This window comes from Aphis gossypii, chromosome 2 (genome assembly GCF_020184175.1).
Source record: "Aphis gossypii isolate Hap1 chromosome 2, ASM2018417v2, whole genome shotgun sequence".
Classification (NCBI taxonomy): domain Eukaryota; kingdom Metazoa; phylum Arthropoda; class Insecta; order Hemiptera; family Aphididae; genus Aphis; species Aphis gossypii.
This window is the reverse complement of record NC_065531.1, coordinates 52,196,962-52,216,304: the sequence shown is the minus strand read 5'-3', so window position 1 is coordinate 52,216,304 and position 19,343 is coordinate 52,196,962. Positions and strand designations below refer to the sequence as shown.

Below are 19,343 nucleotides of genomic sequence, written 5' to 3'. Positions count from 1 at the left end.
TTTTATTTTATTTTATTTCCTCAAATCATAGATATTTCCAATGAATTATAAAAAACTTCCAACAACAATTACCAAAAATGTATTAATTTATAATACATACCATGCTATAAAAAATATTTTAAAATTAACATTAAATGAATTCAAAAATGTGATATTTATTTGAAAATATATAAAAATAATTATTCTTTAATTAATTAGTTATAAAATAATGCATATAAAAAATATTTCTTTAATAAATGATTTACAATTACATTAATACTATAATTATTGAACACATTACAATCATTCTTTGTTCGGAAAATAATTTTTTTAACAAATTGGATCATACATATATTTCATAAACAAGACCTAGCACTGAAAAATAATTAAAATTTAAAAAAAAATATATTTTTACATAAATTATATAATTATAATAAAAATACATCAGATCATTTAAATAAAAAATTATTACATTATTAAATAGTACAAATTAAAAACAAACTTAATATCTAATTTGTGTTTGATTAAAATAAAAAAGCAATCCAAATCATGTTAAATAAAATAATATTAACCATAATAAAAACATATACTAGTTTTATGATAAAATTTAAATTTGCAGAAATAAAAAATCCAAGACTGTAGTTATTTTAACTGATATAATGTCCATATTTGATAACATACAACTTATATTTTACTGCCTATACTTACTTAATTATAATAGATGACATTAATTATACTACGTTAGTTGAAGTAAATAATTAGTTAAATAATAAATATATCATATAATTAAAGGACGGCCAAACAATTGATCGCGGACAATTTCAAAGTCTATCATGTTAGAATTTATTTTTAGGGCCGCGCCCTATATGTTTCTTTATAATTATAGTAATTCAATAATAAAAATATTTTCTATGGAAGTCGATCCTCAAAGGTGAAGTATATTTTAGTAGATCTTGACCAAAAAAAGTTTGGCCACCCCCAAAATAATTGTATCATAATGGGTGTTAAATAACTTTTCAATAAATATAATAATATAAGTGATAATAAAGTAAATTCTAATAAACACAATGGCTAAAAATTAAAATTAACTGTTTTTATACATCAACTTTTGTAAAATCTATTCGTTTTTTACAATAAACACTATTAATTTTTTCATTGTATAATCATGAATCATATTGACATAACTACAATAAGAAAAATCACTGTAATTATATAACATTAATTATTCCATATTAAAACAAGTAATTTAACATTGAATACTTATCTGAAAGATGCTAACTATTTTATTTTTATTATTTTATAAAAAACCAAGATACTAATAACTTATAATATTTTAATTTCATATGAGATCTTACTATCAACTTTAATATTTCTTTGTTTCAAATTTCTATACATATTTTTGGTAACAAATAATAATACAAATATTAGTCAATAGACTAAATATTAAAGCATTAAAGGTACAAACAGTTATTCAATTTACAGTATTATTTATAATTCTATAATTATTATCATTTTTTTTTTTAAATACTAAAATTTTAATATTATTTTAATCGTGTTTACCAATTATATTAATTAAATGTCTGAATTTAAAATTATTTATTTTATCATAAAATATAATTTAAAACTGTTTAAAAAAAAATAGTTCAAGATTAATCATACAAAAATATGTATTCAAGATTTTCACATTAATAAATATAAAGAAAATAAATATTTATACAACTAAAATATTTAATAAAAGTGTACATTAAAATAAAAACAAGAATTACATAATTTATACACACGCCTAATTAAAAAGGCTCAACAAATTTAACAGTGATGTATACATGAATTAAAAATATGTATGACTAATAACTTAAATGCTGTTTTTTTAAATTAAATTTATTTTTGGGAATCAGCCTGTAGGTTTGTAATTTATTTAAATCACATAAATTGTCATTTATTGCTATTGTTTTAATGATTGTATTTTTTACTCCTAAACCAATTTGAAAATTCTTATATTTGGTGAAAACTCAATTAATTGATTATGAACATAATATTTATGAAATTATTAATTTATTATTTATTTGAGTATAATTTACACATATTTTAATAAAAAGTTATACATAAAAATGTTAAATGTATTTTGGTTTAAGTTAAAAAAAACATAATTATGTAATATTTTAAGATATTGTCAAATGGTTTTTAAAAATTAATTTTTATGTAAAATGTTACTTATTATATTCACAATATGTCATAACTAAAAATTAATACTACTAAAAATAAACTTATTTAAGCTTAACACAATTAAATATAATACCTCGAACAAAATATTTGAATTTCCTGGACGGATAGTTTACTAATAAAAAATCTAATGTATACAATAAAATAAATGGACGGCATAATAGTATACATAAAATATAGCTACTTATGAGAAAAGGCACTTGTGGAAAACCTATATCTGCCATAACAAAAGAACTTATTTTTTCACTAACAAATAAATAAAATAATGGTACTCATTCAATTACTATCTATTGCACATTTGGCAGTTAATTATGCTATCTACCCTATTAACCTGAATAAACTTTATCATTTTGAAATTAAAATTATGTTTCATACAACAAATGAAATTAATCTGTGTTTATGAGTCATGTTTATATAATATGTGGTTTAACTAGGATTATATATGTAATTATACTATCATTATTTCTTAATTAATATGAATGTTTCACTATTGATTGTTTATATCAACATAAAAATCAAAGTAAAGAAATGAAAGGACATATTTAAAAAAAAACATGATTTATTACCTAATATTTAAACATGTATTAAAATTAAAAACCAACGATTTTTGTTGGTGAATTAATAATGTTTTAAAAATAGTAAAAACAAGATTCAGAAGCAAATATTTTAAAAACCATAATTTAGCAATATACTAAAAAGAGTGCCAAACATTTCACTAAATATGCAAAAAAAATACCTATTTTACATTTAAGGATAAAAATGGGAAATGTTATAATGATTTAAATCATTTTCTATCATTCCTCAGCGCTATAATGAATTACATTACATCCTATAAATAAAATAAATTGACGAAATAGAAATACCACAATGTAAAGGTAAGATAATTTTTATTAGTAGATAGCATATTAAACCAACATAAAATTACGGTAAATAAAATATTCATAGTAAATAGCTTACGAATGAGAACCAAAACAATGGACGGAGTCATAGATGCAAATATCCCAACATACATAAAAGAGCTGAAGTCTCAACAAATTTAGTTCAATAGAAATATTTAAAAATACAACATTAATAAATTATTATAAAATCAATAATAGTTTAAAATTTAAACCTGAGTTTGTGGTACTGGTTTTTCATTTATGGCCATAGGATGATCTCGCATAGAAGCTGCACTGTTTGTTCTTAAGGTGCTAGCAGATGCTGTCTTCTTGGGTGAAGCATGTAATGTCTTTATAGGGGCATCATGATATTCATAAATATTACTGGTCACACTACGATTATCAATGCCTTGATGGCTCATTGCCATTGGTTCTTCTCTAACAACTAACACATCACCATTATAATAACGTTCTTTAGTTCTAAAAAAAAAAAAAAATAATAAACATTTTATTCACATACTCATAGAAATTCAATAAAGTATAATTAGTAAACTTACTTCTTTGCATTACACCACAATATGCAAAGTATTACTGTCAAAGCAATTAAAATCATATTGAGACCAGATAGACCCCAGAATGCCACTTGAATTGGAGTTTTAGGTTCCCACCAAAACTAGATTTAAAAAAGTAATTTATTATAAGCAAAAAATAATCCTGTATACTATACTAAACAATTAATTAAATGGATAGTAAGGCAAGTCACTAAAAACATTAAAGAAGGAATTTAAATTAAAAGAAATATCAAATTATTAAATTTTAAAAGGTTTTAGATAAAACTAAGCAGATAAAAGATATTTAAATTTATCATCAAAAAAAGATCATGATTAGATTTCTTCAATCTTTAAAAAAAAAAATTAAAAACTAGAAATATGTGAAAAATGAAACATTAAAATCACTTACCTCTGTGGTTGGAGGATATGTTGGAACAATAATACCAATAACAGTAGGTAAATATTCTGACCAAAATGCTGATTCCATTTGTCTATAATTTTGTTTGATAGTTGTATTATATGTTGTATTTATATTGAGGTATTTTAGATCACTTTTCAATGCCATATCAAAATGTATACCTAAAATCTGAGATTGACTAGGATTTCTAAAACAGAATAATTTAAGTATTAATGATTAATACATACCAATTACAATACTAACACAAATTTAACTTCAAATTTAGAATATGTTACAGCTTAAGTTTATAACAAAATAAAATAATTATATGGCAAATAAAAAATTTATAAATTTATAATTTTTTTTCCAGTTAGCCGTACATTTTTAACTAAATTTTGAAATCTGTATAATTTAAGCATAAAATAAATTTATTTATTTCTGATCATAAATATATATAAAGAAAAAAATAGATCATTTAAATAATAACAAACCCATAAGTTGCAAAATTGGTATAAGCCTTCATGAAAAAATGACTCATATTACGATCGTTGTCAGACCATTTTCTTTTATCCACAACTGGAATACGAGGGAAAAACTCTAAAAATTAACATAAGTTAGTAATTTTTACTGAAATATAATAAAATAAATAAAAATAACATACCACTATCCATAAAAGGTGCACCTGTCAAGAAATAATATTCTGTGTCATGTGAGTACAGTCTCCATTCAGGTAAGGGAATACTTGTTACGGTGGTATTTAAAACATACATATATACTGGAACATCTTCAGCTACAAGTAATTTAGATATTTCATCATGTGGAGCAACAAACAAAAAATCTGACAACATCTAAAAATAAAATAAAAGTATAGGTATTTAAGATTATTTAAATCTATAAATTATTATTTAATTTGAAGTGAACTGAAATTATCTTACATTTATATACTGTGTTCTTATTGATTCTGGATTATTTGGATCAGGCCAATATGTATACAAATATTTTATAGCTTGATAAACTCCAGATGGATTTAATGTGTAATTATACTGAAGAACTAATTCTTTAACTTTGTTGTTGAAGAACTCTTCAGTTACTGTATAAGTTTTATTATTAACTGTCAATGAAAATAGTAGTATTATTGGTACAATAATGATTTATAATACAAGAGCAATTTAGTTTACAATCTTACATAATATGTATGCTGCTTCTTGAGTGGTGACACCACTCAAATATCTAAGATCCTTGTTAAAATGACCTGACTGAATAGCATTTTTTACTGATTCATTGATGAAATGCCAATCTGACTGTTGCCAACCATCATACCAATCACTTTTAGGCACCAAAAATTCGTTATCAATTATTGGTCCCCAGGCATTAAAACCAATCTGAGGCTAAACAAATAAAATAAAAGAATTTTAAATCTATTTATTTTTAAATATTTTTTGTTTAATATATTACCTTAAAATCTGATCCAAGTTCCAAAAAACTCCTGTGCTTCAGACAATCAACAATTCTCCACGTAGATTCAGTGCTGCAGCCGATATGAGCCGCATACACTTTAGTAGTATTTAAAGCCCTCCATCTATCTTTTATAAGTGCCCAATCTGCAAGAGCTGAACCACTCTAGAAAATTAAGAACATACTTGTATCATTAACTTTAATCACAAAAGTAAATACAACAAAATAAAAATTACATCATAAATTATGACTAATAAGTAATAACTAAGCAAATGTATATTTAAAATACTATTTATATATTAATATAATATAAAGGATTTCATATTAGTCATATTATGTATGACTCAAATACATAGTTTTTTATATGTATATTTTAAATTATCCAATATATTGCTAAGTATAATTTATGAATAATTATAAAAAAGTATTGCTACATACAAATTGAATTTTTTTTTCTAATACCTGAGCCATATTAATACATTTCAAAAAATTATTTTTAAGTATACCTATACATTAACAATATTGAACTATTCTTATATTTTATTTGCTATAGTGTGTAAGTAATCAAATAGAATTTAATTAACACATTTTGTTACCTGGGCAATAACTTTGGATACCATAAAACTAGTCTTTGGATTAACCATTAACAATCCTGCTGATGCAGCACCTGCATCTGGCCCGAACAAAGTAATTGATTTACGATCACCATTGAAAAATTCGATATTATCATACACCCAACGTAGAGCCATAGCTTGATCCATAAGCCCATAATTACCAGGAGAATTATCATCACACGTACTCAAAAAACCTTTAAAATTAAAATACTATTACAACAATTCTAATTCTTAATTTTATTTGTGTATTACCTAAGGCTCCTAATCTATAATTAATAGCTACAACAACAACATTATAAAATGCTGCCATCATATGTCCATGAAAAGAATTTGATGAGCCATGAAAAAAATCACCCCCATGTATGTAAAACATGACTGGATACGGTTTAGCTGGAGCCACACCTGTCTGTATAATCATATAGTTTAAAAAACAATAAATAATATAATAAACGTTGAATAAATTATTGTAATAACTGATTTTGTTTACCGATGGCATAAATATATTTAAAAACAAACAGTCTTCATCTACTTTTGGCACGCCTTTGGTAATACCAGTGTAAATAGCTGGCTGTGGGCAAGCAGCTCCAAAATCAACTGCTTGATGTAACTGCCAACCTTTATGAGGTCGTGGTGGCTAAATAGTAAAATTGCATAAATATACCATGAATAACTTTATTTCATAAGTATAAGAAAATTAATCAAAAAACATACACGAAATCTTCCTTCATTAATTGGCGGCGCTGCATATGGTATGCCTAAGAACACGGCTACTTCAGCTTGTTTTCGCTCAACAGGTGTTTGAAAAGGTCTATAACCATTCTCTGGTAAAGGGTTGTCATAGAGATGCACTTTAAATCCCTGAACTTGACCATATTTTGTGGATACAAATACGTCTCTATCCAATTGTTTTGAATCGGTTCTCTCTTTACCTTGTATATCTGGTCGCCACCGACCCAGTATCCCAGGGAGCAATATCTCATCACCCTAAAATTAATAATTAATTAATTAGTATGTCAAAAAAAAAAACTAACATTTATTTCAATAAAAAATGAACTAAGAAAATACAAATCATTTATTAAGGGCAAAACCAACTCACTGCATAATTATGTCCATTGGGTCGATATGATGGAGTTCCAGGACGACCGGGTTGATTATATGGCTGCCGATTCTGGTAACCATTCTGCTGGTAGTTATTCTGTTGACCGTATTGGTCTAGTAACGGGTTATAGGGATTGCCCGATTGTGGCAAAGACCGATCATATGCCGTCTGCGAAGCCGGATAGTTTTGGCTATTGTATATTTGGTACCTATAACCCTGGCCATTTGAAAGAGTGATCACAAATAATACGAGAGCGGTGGACAGGGCGTGACACTGAGCAAATAACATAACAAATTTTGTAAATTCAATCACCAGAAAAACACTACACCATCAACGGACATCTAAACTACAATAGACTGATTTAAATATTATACACATAACGGTCTCAAGCAATTAATAACTAAAGCGGTTTATATGAGAACACAGAAAGGTGCGTGAGAAAATATATTAATTAGGGTCTGTGAACGTTAAAAAACTCAAAACTATTACATATTCAGATATGAGATATTCTGCATTAATATTGTTATTGTTATTTTTTTTCATAGTAGGACTTGCCCATTTGCCATCTTCTTAACATTTTTTACCAGAGTAGCCAACAATTGGCTGATACTATCACGTCATTATATTTGGTATACACTGATAATACAATGAATGGAACTTTACTATGGAACCGCAAAACAATAGGAAAGGAAGGGAACTACTATAAAGCATGAACAAGATAAACCCAATACCCATTGATATCTTTTGTATTGTGGTTCAGTATAATAAATAATAGTTACGAATGCGGAAAAAAAAGGTCTCGACCCCACGTTAAAGAATAAAGATCTCACCTTCAATAATATAGACTTGATTTTAGGTGTTACTTTTTATTTGTTTAACAATTAGCTGTCGAACAGTTACTGATAATCGTTTCGAATGTTTCGACATAAATGATAAAATGTTATAATAAAACACATTATACAATAGTCAATAAAACATAATTATAAAATTTTTATAATAATATTATCACACATGCACACCTCTTTCTTATATTAGGTATGACTAAAAAATTTAACACGCCGAATGTATATTTTGTGTATATACATTTTGTAGACGTGTTTCTAAGGTCCGAGTTTGGTCTAGTTATCTAATAGTTCTTAAATAGTTAAATCTCTTACAGCATCTAGACCTATTATACAATACACTCTAAAATACAAAGTACAACTAAAGAACTATAATATAAGAAAAAGTGTTTCGGTAAATTTTTCACTTGAACTTTTTTCCTAACGTGGGACTTTTTTTCCATTTAATTATTATTTAATCATTCAAATTCCTGTTTTCCACTATCATAAAAACATAATATAATATAGTATTTTTACTATTTTTAAATATATATCTGTAGTACCTAATACTTGTCACCAATCACCACGATTTTTAAAAATGTATTAAACATATATACTTAATTTTTTATGTTTACTTTAAATTACCAGTGACGAGGGAGTATGCCCAAAGCAACAGGGCCTACTCTGCTTTTTAAACCCTTAAATTTAATCATAATATTAATGATGGCAAGATGATTAAACATTTGATACGATACGATACCCCTGAAACCTAATGAAATACTACTCAATGTACAAAGTTTTTTATTTCTTATATAAAGTACGAAAAACAATCACTTAACTGACTTAAATTTAAGTTTTTAACAGCTATGGTTACTCAACTTCACATACATATGAATTATACAACTTGAATGTTGTATACTTAGATTAAAATATTTTATATTTCATGGTAATATTAGTAAAATTAATATAAATGATGTAAATAAAAAATTTTTAAAACTAATGACGACTGTTGATCTTGAAACCGAATAAAATTGAAAATTGTTCTATGCCAGATTGAAAACGAAAATTTAGTAAATCATGAAAAACATGATAACCATAAACAGATTTTTTCTTACTTAAAAAAACCTTGTAAGTTCCACAAAACAATATACTTTATATAATAGGTCTTAATTTTTTACTATTAGTTTCTGTTTCTTTATATGTTCTGGAATTTACTTGATCTATAACACTCACTTGTTTACCATTCATAATATCCATAAAACCTTGTTCTCTTGATATTGATTTTAAGTACCAATTTGGACTATTTAAAGACAAATGTATTTAAAAGATGAATTAAAATTGTTATACTTTGTAAACTGTTTTATTATATATAACACTGGAACATAACTTAGTCCATTTATCTCAAACATTTGTCTATGCACTGTGGTGTTTTATAATAAAATCAAAACAATAGGTCAGCTGGCAATCATTACTCATTACCTTTCACTAATTTCACTACACTTAAGTTTTTAACCAACTTTTTTCCTCTTTCAATGTCATCAAAAATGTTAACGAACGATTAAAAAGATACTGGCCTAAAGACTAATTCTACATCTACATTGCATCCAAATTACCTCATATCCCTGTTATCAATCCAGTAGTTTTACTGAGTTCTTCCTTATCTTTTATTCTGCTATTGTAAATTCTTTACCACAAAAACTACTTAATATTATATGTAAACTTGTATAGCTATTAATTATTTTTAAAAAAAAATGTGTATATATTTTTTATGAAAAATATTTATATAATTATAAGTAATACATGTTAAATACATGTTAAATCGTCAATATTATTTGCGATTATATGCACATTAATTTGTAGTCATTGTATTTTATTTTGGATTATAAAAATATTAATTCAATAAATATAAAGAATTTCAAAACAAATTTACATTATAATAAATTAATAAATATGTTATAAACTTTATATGGATTCAGAAAAAAAAAATATTAACAGTATTTTTCACATACATTCAAATAATATTGACACGAGCAGCAGAGCATTTAAATTTTAAAATTGTACACTGTACCAAAATAACTTTAACAATATATAAGAACAAAAACAGTATTGAACAATAGTATTCTACATTTAAATTTTAATTCTTAATCAGCAGATAACAGATATTTGTTCATTCTTCCATACTCAATTAGTATAGTTATGATAGGCTTCAGAGCAAACCAATTTGTTCCTTGAATGTCAGAACTTCAACTCCTTAATGGCTTGCGGGAGATCTGGAAGTTTCATATCCTTCAACTGTTGTGGTATATTCATATTTTTCATAGCAGATACAGCTCTAGATGGAGCACCAGCAAGACCAGCCTAAAGAATATAATAATAAGTTAAATAATGATCTTATTTAGAAATTTAAACTATCATAAATTCTAAATTGATTAAAATTGTTCATACTTCTTGTTTTTCCAATTTATTTTGTTCTTCTATCCTTGAAAGTATTTCGGTCATATTAGTTTCTAAAACCATTCCACCCATCACAAGTTCATTTAAAATGTAATGAATCTAAAAATATATAAACATATATGTAAGTTGTTTATACATCAAATTAATTATAGCCAAATTCAAATAGGTCAAGGGATTTATAGGATAAAATTTGTATACCCTATTTCTCGCTATACCTGAATTATTTTATATGTATTATTAAAATTATAAATTTATTAGTTTGAAGATCATCATTTATTAAAGCATAATTGTAATAAACATTATTTGAACCTTATTAGTTACTACAATTTAATGATTTTTTTTTTTAATGAGTAAAACTTGTTGAAATTATTTTCAAATTTGTAAATTTATTCATTTTACATAAATATTATATAATGCATAACTTAGAAAAATTCAGTGGCATATTTAGGCTAAGGATTTAGCACAAGCAAGCCCAAGATACATCCAAGATAAGGATAACATACTTTTATAGTGACAATAATAAAAAATCACTGAAAAATTATTATTATTGTAGACAAGGCTCTAAAATGTAATATTCAAGTATACAATGATAATATTTTGAATACATTTATAAAAGGCTCTAGGGACACCAAATTGCAGACAACACTGCAAAAACATGAAGTGAATCTTATTAAAAAATAATCAGTAATACTGCTTTTTTTTGCAATTGAAATAAAATTAGCAATCAATTGCAATAAATCATGAGTTTGTTACAGATGAATGTAAGAACCAAATTTTGTTCAACTTTTCATTGAATACGACATTGTTTTTTCCTGATTATCATTGTAACAACATTAATAAGATAAACTGATAGAAAACCAATAGAATATATTAATAAATCATTATAATAATTGCAATATTGTTATTTTTATTGGTATTTTCATAAATGATTTTGAGTATATTTTAAACTTAAGTAAATAAAATAGGATAAAACATTCACTTAAACAAATATTCAAAACATGTTAACATAACTACCTACAGAAAAAATACTTAAAATGATTTTAACATAGAAACAATTGAGTTATAACTAGTTATAGTTATAATTGTTATTGTTTTTTGTATACCTACATAGGTAATATATAATTATATATTTATCAATAATATTACCTTGTCAACATGAAATATAAGATCAAGCTCACAAACATTTTCAAAACATTTATCAAGTGTTTCAACAAATACTTGAATTAAATCAAGAATACCAAGTTCTGATTCTGATGAGTCAACACAAAACACAAAGTACAGGGTAGCATAATGACGATAGATCAATTTATAATCTGATCCTCCAATAAGACTAAAAATAAAAATTAAATATTCTTAAAATAAACCATAATACAATTGATATGATGGTTATTCAAAAATTAAACTTCAAAATTACCTTCCACCTTCAAGAAAGTTGCAAACATTGTCATCTCGTTTGGAAACCAACTGAAATGTTTCCTTAATAATTTGCTGTTGCATATCTTCATTCTAATTTCAAATGTTTCAATGAATCAAAAAATGTATTATGCACTGATTATTATATAACAAATTTAATGAAATGGATACTTACAAAATATTGATAGAATTTAGAAAGTCTAGGCTTTCCGTAGTTATTGAACACCAATATTGCTTTGATCATAACTATTTCTTATTCTAAAAACTCTAAACTGATATTTATATTAATATTAATAAAATAATGAACCAAATTTGACCATGAACAAATTATTAAGCAATGTATGTTCATTTTAATTAAATAAATAATATTTAACTAAATATTCCATAGTAGAATTATACAATCCAATTCTAATCTGATAATCCAGATATTAAATCAAATAAAATGAGTAGGTAATAACAAGTTCAGAGTTCAAAATACACAGATTTCTCAGCTGTGTACTGAACTACACAAATAAGTAATCTAATGAGAATTTCAGTCTGGAAAAATGGTATACTTTTTATAACTTATAATGATATGATAAAGATTAAAGAACTCAGAACTTCCTAAGATCCAATACTATAGAGTATAGACCATAGAAAAGAGATAAACTATAGACAGTACACTAAACTACTAAAGTGTACTCGGTAGATTTGTGGATGTTATGAATTTATGATGTATTTGACATTTGTCATATTACATGTGTTATCACTTATCTATATTTATCAATTATTATTGAAACAGTATAACCACTTCTGTAAAATAATTTTTTTTTTACTATTTCAGTACATTTTTTTATGTGCTGACTGCATAAAATCCAAAAAACAAAAAGTTAATAGAATCTAAATATTAAATAATAATTATAAATAAAAATAAATCTTTCTTTCTTTTTTTGTCCTATTTAGAGTAGACTCAAAAACTACTGGGTCGTGCTCAATAAAAGTTATAACTTATAATAGTTTTTATGTTGAACTTAGTCTTATAAAATCAAAAAAATACTTGACCAATTTTAACAGTTCAAAGAAGATTTCGAAAAAAATGGATAAATATAATAGGCAAATACAAATTAATATGTACAGGTATATTATATTAATATCCTCATTAAATGCGTGCGTATAGGGAGTGACTATACTTGTTGTATTTAAACTTTATAGTTGATACTTGATACCCTTATATAGGTTAACTAAGTTAAGTCACCTGTTAAATACCCCGTTAAGGCGTTAAGTAAGCTTAAATCTAAACTCATTCAACATCCCCCCCTCCGATCGCAAAGTGGTTCTTCACCACTTCTAATTGAACTATTTTTACTCACAAAAATAACAAAATTCAAATTTTATAAAAAAAAAAGTAGTGTTTAAACAAATACTGAAATACATAAAGTAAAAATGTAAAATACAAAAGTTAAATATTTAATTTTGCATATATTATTGTATAAATTTAAAAAATAAGTACTTATATTACTCGTATTACGTAATTACTTAAATGATTATTGTATTTTTTAGCAAAACTTTTTCACCGATTTTTTTTTTCACCAGACTTATGTAGAATACCACCTAATTTAATATGTCAATGATATTATGTACATTAGTTGTATAAGCTTTTGATTTAATATTTTTTTATTTTAATAGTATATTAGTATGTGTACATAATAATACACAATGGTAGTCAGAAAAAAAAGCCACGGAAAAAAAATCCAGGGAAAAAAAAGCCAATAAAAAAAAGCCACGGGAAAAATAATCCACAAAAAAAAAAGCCATGGGAAAAATAAGCCACGGAAAATTACAATTAACAATTAAAATTAAAGTATAAATTAGGTATTATTTAAAAATTGTTTACACATTATTGGTCATATTGTATACATACATACATACATATATATTTATAATATATCAGTTATAAACGGTTTACATTGGTTTTCATTTTCACATTTATATATTAGATATTATATAATATTATTAATACACAGGTTATATGTTATTATTTATTATTTATTATTCTATATAGTACCTAATAAATATATTTTAGATTCTAAACAGTAATGAATGTATTGATTTTATTTATTTTACAACCTTTATTTTTATTTTTTTGGGTTTGTCATCACCTTTAGGGAAAATAAGTGTTTCGATTTCCTTAATTAAATATATTAAGGAAATTATGAAGTTCATACAATCATACTGCAATGTACATTTAAAAAAGAATCACCCTGTACAAATACATACATTATAGTTATACATATCTAGGGTGAAAGACATAAATCAATTGATTTCAAGATAATATCCACAAAATATCAAGTTATTTTTATTCAATGTTTAGCATTTTCTTTCATCTTGTTTTGAAGGAAATTCCCTTTCTTTTGTTAAGATATAACTGTTTTATAACAATACTTTCAGTCTCACACATCTATACTCTCAGTCTCACACATCTATATTCTCAGTCTTTTTCTCTAGTTTCTCTATTTTTGATTTTACATTTTTAACATACGATGGAAATCATTAACTCTAATAAAAATAAGCCCAAATTATGTTTCGAGGGCTACATGTACGTTCTCAAACATACCGGAAAAAGTAGTATTACATGGCGCTGTAGTAAAGCAACTATGCTCAAATGTCCGGGGACCATGTATACAGATCTTCAAATGTCAAAAATTGTCAAAAGTGGAACAACTCATATCATAACACATAGGCCAAACAAGAAAGAGGTTGAGGTAAGTAAGTGTTATAATGAAATGAAAAATCAAGCTAAGACTACCAAAAACAACCCATCACATATTTTTGGAGAATGCGTTGCAAAATTAGACGACAAAAGTCAAATGCCACCTGAAAACATAGTCAAGCGCACACTACGAAACCAAAGAACAAAAAATAATCCTTTAGACTCTGATGAAATCGTGGGTAAGTATCAATATAATATAATATATAGTTCTATTAAATATATATATAATATATAGGTATATTATTATAATAGTTATATTAAATAATATATACATATAGGTACTGGTCTGTTATCGCCCCGCCACGGGAACGAAAATTTTTATCGCACCGCCAATTACGAACGCGGCGATTACCTATCGCTTTGTTTTATTAGTTTAGGTAATTTTACGATACTTATCGGTTATCGCGACTACCTAACAAAAAATGTAACCGCCCAAAGAAATATTAAAAATTCAGAAAAAAGTCAAAAATGTGACTGTCGCTACGCTCCTCGGCGCCGTCGCTACGCTCCGCACAAATCGAAAATATCCCTCGACTTGCTATACAACGCCACCTTAAGTAGGTTACAGGGTAAATTATGTCATAGTATATGGGCAGTAATTACCCTGTAACCTACTTGAGGTGGCGTTGCATAGCAAGTCGAGGGATATTTTCGAGTTGTGGAGCGTAGCGACGAGTGCCGAAACACGCGCAGTCATATTTTTTGTTAGGTAGTCGCGATAACCGATAAGTACCGTAAAATTACTTAAACTAATAAATTAAAGCGATAGGTAATTGTTGTAGGTATAAATAAAATAATATGTTCGAAATCGCCGCATTCGTAATTGGCGAGGTGATAAAATTTTTCGTTCCTGTGGCGGGGCGATAACAGACCAGTACCTACATATATTATAATAAATAGTTATATAAATATATTTAATATCTATAATTGAAGACTTAGCACATTATTGATTTCCAGTCTTATTTTTTTTTAAATAAAAATGTAAATTAAAAAAAATACAATTTTTTTAGATGAATGGTGTACAACGGGTGAGCCCCATAATAAAAGATTTTTATTGTTTGACGATGGTGTGAATGAGGAAGACCGTATGGTAATTTTTGCTACAGATGAAGGTCTTCAACATCTATCGAATAGTTCAAGTTGGTACATGGACGGAAACTTTGGTTTGGCCCCAAAAGATTTTCTTCAACTGTATGTGGTAAGAGTTAAAATACAAAAAACATTATAACATCTATTTACTGTTTGTTGAAAAATAAAAATCAAAAAACTTATGAAAAAATGCTGACCAAAATTCTAGAAAAATGTTCTGAACGGCAATTATATCCAGATCCAACTAGCTTTCATGTAGATTTTGAAAAATCTGTAATCAACGCAGTGAAATCTGTGTTGGGAGAGCATGTGTGTATTAATGGCTGTTTTTATCATCTTACACAAAGTACACACAGAATGATTCAAAAACTTGGCCTAGAACAAATATACAGAGAAGATGAAAGTTTTAGTGAGTTTTGTAGAAAACTGGATGGGTTGGCATTTTTACCTTTAGAAATGGTTAAAGATGGGATGGCTCACTTAAAGAATATAATGCCAGATCATGCCAATGAGCTAGTTGATTATTTTGACAAAACTTACGTAAATGGGACTTATAGACAGATAGGTATTCCAGGAGAGACTAATATACGTTTTAGAAATTGTCCACCACTATTTCCACTTGAACAGTTATATATGTAATATTTATATATGTATACAATATGACCAATAATGTGTAAACAATTTTTAAATAATACCTAATTTATACTTTAATTTTAATTGTTATATATTTAATTATTTTAATTTGACTTTTTTTCCGTGGCTTATTTTTCCCATGGCTTTTTTTTTTGTGGATTATTTTTCCCGTGGCTTTTTTTTATTGGCTTTTTTTTCCCTAGATTTTTTTTCCGTGGCTTTTTTTTCCTACATTCATACACAATTATGCTTTACGCCTTCACCACAGTATGACAATCGACAATAATTATATTTTATACAATATATAAAAATATAGATTTAGCACCTTTACCTCGGTTATTTTAGATAAAAATTAAAAGGTAGGTACACTGTTTTAAACAAAACTTTTTCTTTTAGTTTATTTTATTTTATTTTTTTTGTTTTAAGTTTCTCATTCTATTAAATATTTAGATAATTATTATTACCTATATACCTAAATTAATATTAAAATTATAAATAATACAAAAATGTTGAATGATTTTTTGATCAACATCTAATAATCTAAATAATATAATGATATAAGTACCTAGTTTTACATAATGGTTTACAAGCTTAGGGATACATTTTAATTCATATTAAACCACTCAAATATTCAGTAGAATTCTGTAAGACTGTGAAGTTAAATAAAATGCGCAGTGAATAATAATTGTAAATTGTAATTATTAAGTAGTTAACATAATATAATAATACATTTTTTCACAAAATACAAAACATTAAATCATTTAAATTGTGTTATATTAAATTATCTCAATTTAACGGATGTACATAGAATATTTATAATGGATTACTTATAGGACCTATATAATTCATCATTATTAACTTTAAACGATACAATATATATATTAATACTGCATTTTAACGAATAACTATTAACTAAATAATGCATTATTAAATAGCTATTTAATGATCTGATTTTGAATTATCGGGCTTCCGGTCTCGTCAAAATAGGTACAATGCAAACAGTAATGTATAAATCGTATTGTTAGGTAGTAGCTGCAGCAGCATTTACAAGCACCTACCTATACAAGCTACCTTCTTAAATGCCACATTATTGTGAACGCCTTTTTAAATCGTTAATGGGCAACATCACCATACAAATACTAACAATTACACCGACGATCGACCTGACGGAAATGCTAACTGTCTAATAATATCTCTCACGGTTCGCATGCTAATATAGGTACTTAGGTAAAGAGGATCCAAGCGTGGGTTTGCGGTGGGGCGAAGTTAAAGTGAGCAAAGCTATTAGTACCTCATTAGCTTAGATCTGTAGTAACATTTTGCAGTACAATAATATAATATAATATATTTGTCATTTGATTTGACAAAAAGACATCTATCGATAGGTATACTATTTCCTGTGCGACGTGACTATTATACGGGTCTGTTGGTGGGCTTTGTGCGCTGCTGCTTCTACCTCGTCGGGTTCGGGCAACTCCAGTCTGAAGATTTTATATTATTGTTACATAGACATCGCTCGTGTGCAGTACTATAACATTCGTCTCCACTCGAATTTTCTTACGACAGTTATTACGCCAACTAATTTTTTTTTCCAACATTTTTTTTTTTGTTTTCACACCGTAATCTAATTGTACGTTTTTTTATCCATTACACCATGAACTCGTCGAAGAATTCGTCCAGTAATAACAACAATAATAGCATGCAAGACTACTACATAAAGCGTCAAAAAAACAACGAGGCAGCCAAGACTAGCAGATTAAAGAAAAAGGAACAGGAAATGGAAATTGCCAAGAAGAAGCAAAAACTCGAGATTACTTACGTAAAATTGCAAAAACAAATAAATCGTATGCAATCGGTCCGTGCTTAATAACGTGATTTATTAAAGGTAAGGAATTAGTTTAATTAAATTAATTTAGCTATTTCTCACTTAAATAACCTACACATATCATTTATATTATTTGTTGAGATGATTAAATACCTACCTAATTGTAGGTATATCATTTTCTTCAATATTTATAATTATTAGGAATACTTACCTAACTTACTACCTATACAAATTATATTATATTAATTACTATTTTCTATAGTAAACAATAAATTCATATCTAAAAAAATAAAAAATATTTTTAATATAGGTAATAGTAAAATTTGATTAACAGAAAGAGTACATACATGATATTCAAAAATATCCCCGAAATAAAATATTTCAATAAATTAAACAAAATATTAAAATTAAAACAATAATTTGTAATAACGCCATTTCCTTACATTATTATGATGATACCTAATATTAGAATTTCAAATTTCAATGACGCGTGTATCATGATGTGTTAAACTTTTATTAATATAATAGAAAGTAATAAATAATAATTTAATATAATATAATTAATCAATAAATATATGTTTTAATTTTAAATATTTCATATCTAAATATTCTAAATCATCCTAACGACGGAAAAAATATTTAAAATACTTAAGAATTGGACGTCCATCCCGTGCCTTTTCCCTTGAGTTTTATTAAACGTATCCCGTCCGGACTGAGACATTTCCTCCTTGAATCAATATGTAATATTTTTTTGGTACTTTACCAAAAATTTAATCATTATTCATTATTTACTATTAAAGTCCATTTATTCAAAAAGTTATGAGAAAGTTTTTTAAGCCGAGATAATTTGAATTATTTAGTATCAAAAAGTTATCTCATTAAAATAAACATTTTTGATTTTCTAATTACTATATTATTTATTTTTTTATTTGTATATTAAAACATTTTAAATTTTTAAAACGTTTTTATATTTTAAATATTAATAATGATAAAAAAATAACTTATTGATTTGTACCTATATAATATATTTATTTAATAATAAGTACATTTTTTATTTTATATATTATTTAATATTTGTATTTTGTACTAATAAAATTTTACCTAAGTGATGAGGGAAATGTATTATTTGGGAGTAAGTGGGTGGTATCTTACGAGTCAAAGGAAAA

General features: G+C 25.8%; 4 protein-coding genes across 5 annotated transcripts; 2 read left to right on the top strand and 2 right to left on the bottom strand.

Annotated features, from left to right (window-relative positions):
- Window positions 1–3,069: 3,069 nt before the first annotated feature.
- LOC114121815 (neuroligin-like protein glit-1) lies at window positions 3,070–7,740 on the bottom strand. The gene is made up of 13 exons (XM_027984291.2): window positions 7,191–7,740; window positions 6,806–7,078; window positions 6,582–6,728; window positions 6,347–6,500; window positions 6,077–6,288; window positions 5,481–5,645; window positions 5,212–5,413; window positions 4,961–5,136; window positions 4,687–4,873; window positions 4,517–4,622; window positions 4,038–4,233; window positions 3,635–3,750; window positions 3,070–3,557 (listed from the first exon to the last, which is right to left on the bottom strand). The coding sequence occupies exons 1-13, from the start codon at window positions 7,479–7,481 to the stop codon at window positions 3,305–3,307; spliced, it is 2,478 nt and encodes an 825-aa protein (XP_027840092.2). The 5' UTR covers window positions 7,482–7,740; the 3' UTR covers window positions 3,070–3,304.
- Window positions 7,741–9,867: 2,127 nt separating this feature from the next.
- Window positions 9,868–12,605, bottom strand: LOC114121832 (AP-3 complex subunit sigma-1). Its single transcript, XM_027984313.2, has 5 exons — window positions 12,057–12,605; window positions 11,883–11,974; window positions 11,615–11,798; window positions 10,460–10,567; window positions 9,868–10,372 (listed from the first exon to the last, which is right to left on the bottom strand). The coding sequence occupies exons 1-5, from the start codon at window positions 12,123–12,125 to the stop codon at window positions 10,250–10,252; spliced, it is 576 nt and encodes a 191-aa protein (XP_027840114.1). The 5' UTR covers window positions 12,126–12,605; the 3' UTR covers window positions 9,868–10,249.
- Window positions 12,606–14,196: 1,591 nt separating this feature from the next.
- On the top strand, window positions 14,197–15,858 carry LOC126550041 (uncharacterized). Of its 2 annotated transcripts, XM_050200826.1 has the most exons (3): window positions 14,197–14,809; window positions 15,641–15,658; window positions 15,737–15,858. In XM_050200826.1, the coding sequence occupies exons 1-3, from the start codon at window positions 14,401–14,403 to the stop codon at window positions 15,856–15,858; spliced, it is 549 nt and encodes a 182-aa protein (XP_050056783.1). In that variant the 5' UTR covers window positions 14,197–14,400. The 2 variants fall into 2 exon arrangements, with proteins under 2 accessions (XP_050056783.1, XP_050056782.1); XM_050200825.1 differs by having other exon boundaries at window positions 15,641–15,858.
- A 50-nt stretch (window positions 15,859–15,908) lies between these two features.
- LOC126550042 (uncharacterized) lies at window positions 15,909–16,748 on the top strand. Its single transcript, XM_050200827.1, has one exon. The coding sequence runs from the start codon at window positions 15,909–15,911 to the stop codon at window positions 16,356–16,358; it is 450 nt and encodes a 149-aa protein (XP_050056784.1). The 3' UTR covers window positions 16,359–16,748.
- The last annotated feature ends 2,595 nt before the right edge of the window (window positions 16,749–19,343 follow it).

What these genes read in the sequence shown, in the direction of transcription:
- LOC126550042 (XM_050200827.1), top strand. Translation starts at nt 15,909, where the DNA reads ATGCTGACCAAAATTCTAGAAAAATGTTCTGAACGGCAATTATATCCA.
- LOC114121832 (XM_027984313.2), bottom strand. Translation starts at nt 12,125, where the DNA reads ATGATCAAAGCAATATTGGTGTTCAATAACTACGGAAAGCCTAGACTT. An exon ending in TTATATTTCATGTTGACAAG is followed by an intron (nt 10,568 to 11,614) that starts GTAATATTATTG and finishes ATATATTTTTAG; the next exon opens with ATTCATTACATTTTAAATGA. An exon ending in ATAAATTGGAAAAACAAGAA is followed by an intron (nt 10,373 to 10,459) that starts GTATGAACAATT and finishes TATATTCTTTAG; the next exon opens with GCTGGTCTTGCTGGTGCTCC.
- LOC126550041 (XM_050200825.1), top strand. Translation starts at nt 14,401, where the DNA reads ATGGAAATCATTAACTCTAATAAAAATAAGCCCAAATTATGTTTCGAG. An exon ending in AGACTCTGATGAAATCGTGG is followed by an intron (nt 14,810 to 15,640) that starts GTAAGTATCAAT and finishes CAATTTTTTTAG; the next exon opens with ATGAATGGTGTACAACGGGT.
- LOC114121815 (XM_027984291.2), bottom strand. Translation starts at nt 7,481, where the DNA reads ATGTTATTTGCTCAGTGTCACGCCCTGTCCACCGCTCTCGTATTATTT. An exon ending in TTAATGAAGGAAGATTTCGT is followed by an intron (nt 6,729 to 6,805) that starts GTATGTTTTTTG and finishes TTTACTATTTAG; the next exon opens with CCACCACGACCTCATAAAGG. An exon ending in AACTTGGATCAGATTTTAAG is followed by an intron (nt 5,414 to 5,480) that starts GTAATATATTAA and finishes TTATTTGTTTAG; the next exon opens with CCTCAGATTGGTTTTAATGC.